Below are 4949 nucleotides of genomic sequence, written 5' to 3' on the forward strand. Positions count from 1 at the left end.
TGAGACTGGGAGTCAATATGGTGGTAGGGGAGGTTCTGTAGCTCCTGGCTGACCAGCTGTTCCACCAGAGCCTGAGCGGAGGAGGCGTTGAGATCTGGACCTGAGAGGGGAACCGACATGGAAATCAGACGTGTGATCGTTTGCATTGCAAACACACAGCTGCACCTGAACGCCTCATCCATCACGACCCTCTGACCCCTTCTGGCATGAACTTCAACGTTCACCTGCAGAGGAACTCAAACAGGAAGTGATCAGAGACCAGACCACCGTGGACTAGACCCAGATCCAGCAGAGACCAGTCCACCGTGGACTAGACCCAGATCCAGCAGAGACCAGTCCACTGTGGACTAGACCCAGATCCAGCAGAGACCAGACCACCGTGGACTGACCCAGATCCAGCAGAGACCAGTCCACTGTGGACTAGACCAAGATCCAGCAGAGACCAGACCACCGTGGACTGACCCAGATCCAGCAGAGACCAGTCCACTGTGGACTAGACCCAGATCCAGCAGAGACCAGTACACTGTGGACTAGACCCAGATCCAGCAGAGACCAGTCCACTGTGGACTAGACCCAGATCCAGCAGAGACCAGTCCACTGTGGACTAGACCCAGATCCAGCAGAGACCAGTCCACCGTCTTTTCCTCCGCCTTCTTTTAATTCTCTCAAACTTTAATAATCAACTATTATTATTAGATGATACATATATATATTAATTATTATTAATCCTGTAAGGAGACGTGTTCTCTCTACAGAAGCATTTAGACAAACAGGGAAGAAATAAAATATAATATAATTAAATTAACAATCTTTTGGTAAATGTGAGAATTTATTGCTTTTCTCTGATCGACTGAACTGAATTTATTATAATATGTTAAACAAAAACAATTCAGCATTCAGGATTCATTCTGTAATATTAATGTAATTATATTATATATTTATCCATCCATCCATCCATCCATCCATTTTCAATACCGCTTATCCTCATTAGGGGGCGCTATCCCAGCTGACATAGGGCGAAGGCAGGGGACACCCTGGACAGGCCGCCAGTCCATCGAGGGCACATGTAGGGACATACAACCATTCACTCTCACATTCACACCTATGGGACATTTAGAGATCAATTAACCTGCAGCATGTCTTTGGACTGTGGGAGGAAGCCGGAGAGCCCGGAGAGAACCCACGCTGCCACGGGGAGAACATGCAAACTCCACACAGAAGGACCGCTCCGACCGGGAATCGAACCCGCGGCCCTCTTGCTGTGAGGCGACAGTGCTAGCCACTACACCACCGTGCAGCCCCATATTATATATTTATAATAATTTAATTATAATACATTAATATTTATTTATTTATTATTTCATGTATTCAGATTCAACGATAGATGAAAAAAGGAGTTGTAAAACTCCAGAAATCTGTTTCCTCTCACACACGTACACACACACACACTCACCTCACACACACACACACACACACACACACACACTCACCTCACACACACACACACACGCATACACACACACACACACACACACATACACACACACACACTCACCTCACACACACACACTCACCTCACACACACACACACACACACACATACACACACACTCACCTCACACACACACACGCACACACTCCTCTCACACACACTCACACACACACACACTCCTCTCTCTCTCTCTCTCACTCACACACACACACACACACACACACACACACACTCCTCTCACACACACACACACACACACACACTATTATGACCCTCTTTGTTGCTTCATGCAAAAACAAAAAGCAGAAGAGACGTGGAACTGCAAATCTACTCACTGCTGCTTTGAATACAACTCTCAAAGGGGGGCAGTGTGTGTGTGTGTGTGTGTGTGTGTGCGTGTGTGTGTGCGTGTGTGTGTGTTTGTGAGTGGAGGGGTGGGGCAGTGTGTGTGTGTAGAGGGTGTGTGTGTGTGTGTGAGTGTGTGTGTGTGAGTGTGTGTGTGTTTGTGTGTGTGTGTTTGTGTGTGTGTTTGTGTGTGTGTGTGTGTGTTTGTGTGTGTGTGGAGGGGTGGGGCAGTGTGTGTGTGTAGAGGGTGTGTGTTTGCGTGTGTGTGTGTGTGTGGAGGGGTGGGGCAGTGTGTGTGTGTGTGTGTAGAGGGTGTGCGTGTGAGTGTGTGTGTGTGGAGGGGTAGGGCAGTGTGTGTGTGTTTGTGTGTGTGAGTGTGTGTGTGTTTGTGTGTGTGTGTTTGTGTGTGTGTTTGTGTGTGTGTGTGTGTGTTTGTGTGTGTGTGGAGGGGTGGGGCAGTGTGTGTGTGTGTGTAGAGGGTGTGTGTGTGAGTGTGTGTGTGTGTGTGGAGGGGTGGGGCAGTGTGTGTGTGTGTAGAGGGTGTGTGTTTGCGTGTGTGTGTGTGTGTGGAGGGGTGGGGCAGTGTGTGTGTGTGTGTGTAGAGGGTGTGCGTGTGAGTGTGTGTGTGTGGAGGGGTAGGGCAGTGTGTGTGTGTGTAGAGGGTGTGTGTGTGTGTGTGTGTGTGTGTAGAGGGTGTGTGTGTGTGTGTGTGTGTGTGTATGTGGAGGGGTGGGGCGGGGCAGTGTGTGTGTGTGTTTAGAGGGTGTGTGTGTGTGAGTGTGTGTGTGTGTGTGTGTGTGTGGCATGCCCTCCGCCAGCTGGGCGCCACAGAGCAGTTAGAAAACCAGGAAGTAAAATCAGCCAATCAGGCGACACGCTGTCTCATTGTTTGGTTTCGAACACTTCAAAAAGTTTTTTTAGGATTCATTCGTGAAAACTGAAAACATACGAATTAAAAATTAAATACGATCACAAGTGAATAAAAGACGAATAGTAACCATCAAGTGAATTGACAAGATTTCAAAAATCAATAAATGGATTATTTTATGAAACAAAATCAATGAATCAAATCAATGAATCTAAGAGATACAAATCTAAAAGAGATACAAATAATGATAATAATTCATAACAAATAAATATAGAGTTTGAATGTATTGATCACTTGAGTCACGTGATCAATACATTCAAACGATGGTAGCCGGATCAATAACAGAGTTCACTGGTGTCTTGTAAAAATCTCCTAAATTTAACAGCGGACAGCTGGAAGTGTCACATCCACTGTCAGACAACACCACTTCCGGTTACGATTTTCAAAATAAGGTCCTTGTGGTCGAACGAGAGTTTTTTCCTGAACATACAATATAAAGAATTAAGATAAATACAATAAATATGCTTATATTATTGTTACTAGGCACAAAGACACAGATATATAAACATAAATGAGTAATATAATATATAATATAAACAGAGCAGTTAGCATTTGACCATCAAAACGTTTACATGTTGTTTATTGTTCTATATTCTGCTTATTTTACTTTATCCTTTAATTATTAACTCTAAATGATATAAATGAACATGCACTTACCAGTACTACACATAGTAATATTTATATATTACTGTATATGTTAAAGTTTACATATCACACCTAGAGTTGTGTATTCTCTATTGGTACTTATATTTATTTAATTATACTTTACTAATGTACACTTAATAAACTATGTTTACATTTATCAGAGTTTATAAACCTTTGTTTATAGAATGAAAATAATCATTAATTAATTTTTCAGAATTAGCTCAACCGGGTACAACTATAAAATCCTGCTTTTACATTCATGCATGTGTAATAATAATAATATTATTATATATATATATATATATATATATATACATACATACATACATATAAAGTGTGAGTTAGAATAAGAGATTAAATATAAGAAATATAAATATAACTTATATAAATCAAGTTGGACAGTAAAAAAAATAGTCAAAATAAAGTCTGTATTTATTTAAAATGTTTTATTTAAAATACAGTCTGACTGTATTTATTTTACTGTCCAACTTGATTTGTTTAAGTTATTTTTAAAACTTTTATATTGATAACCACTTCTCTGTAATGCATCAGTCAAATGGACTATTAAACATGCTATGTATTAGATTATTATTATTACACATGCATTCATGTAAAAGTAGGATTTTACTGTTGTACCTGAAAAGCTCATTTGTTATTATTAATTAATGTTTGTTTTCATTCCATAAACATTGTTTTATAAACTCTTCCCACGTTTTGTTACATTTGTGAGTAAAAAAAAGTTTTTAAATATATAAAAAAACATTTGTCGCAGAAAGCGTAGTAGAAGTATAAAGTATCAGAAAACTACTTAATTAAAAGTGTACTTTAATAAAGTACACGAGTGACGCGTTTACGTTTCCGGATCTGTTCGCGTACCGTGTTTTATTTTGAAGGCCGCTTCCGGCGTGACGCGCGCCAGCTGGACGCGTCCCGCCGACATAAAAGCGAAAAGAGACCGAAAAGGAGAAAGTGACACGCGCACGAACCTGCGCCGCGTGCGTCCTCCTCGAACACGAGCCGGAAGTCCAGCTCCTCCATGGACCCTCAACCTGTCTGTCTCCTCGGGGAACCCGTCTCACGCACGTCCATCCGACTGGAAGTCCGCTTCAACCAACAAACAAACAAACAAACAACGTCGACTAATCACGCCCCGCCCCCTCCCCCCTGATTAAAAGTTGCCCCCCCGCATCGACTGGATCGATGAAGCGACCACGTGACTGCGCGCGTGGAACGCGAAAAGAAACATTGTTGCGTCAACTTGTTGCTTCTGGTGTTTTCTGTTCCACCAGGTTGATCCCTGTGCTGCGTTCACGGTCTCCTCGTAAAACTCACACTCTTTCTTTTAAAAAGAAATTATTTGTAAAAAGAAATTATGATAATGTAAACGAAAGCAAAATGTATTCAACATTTAAAAAAAAGATTAAATACTGTAATTTACGTTTATAAAAATGTGCCATTTGCTTCTTATTCATTTTTTTAAACAGATATTTACTGAAGCACTTCACGGACTAAAGTTAAAGTTAAAATCTTTAAATTAAA

The 4949-nt window shown here is 41.4% G+C and overlaps 1 protein-coding gene across 1 annotated transcript in view; it reads right to left on the minus strand.

Annotated features, from left to right (window-relative positions):
* LOC117732055 (nuclear factor of activated T-cells, cytoplasmic 3-like) overlaps positions 1–4722 on the minus strand; it is a 14371-nt gene extending 9649 nt beyond the window's left edge. Inside the window, exons 1-2 of the mRNA XM_034534665.1 lie at positions 4397–4722; positions 1–100 (exon numbers count right to left, since the gene is read on the minus strand). The exon at positions 1–100 is cut by the window's left edge and continues 558 nt beyond it. Coding sequence (XP_034390556.1) covers positions 1–100; positions 4397–4448 — 152 coding nt within the window. The 5' untranslated portion in view covers positions 4449–4722. The remainder of the gene's footprint in view (positions 101–4396) is intronic.
* Positions 4723–4949: the final 227 nt, after the last annotated feature.

Source organism: Cyclopterus lumpus, chromosome 6 (assembly GCF_009769545.1).
Source record: "Cyclopterus lumpus isolate fCycLum1 chromosome 6, fCycLum1.pri, whole genome shotgun sequence".
NCBI lineage: Eukaryota > Metazoa > Chordata > Actinopteri > Perciformes > Cyclopteridae > Cyclopterus > Cyclopterus lumpus.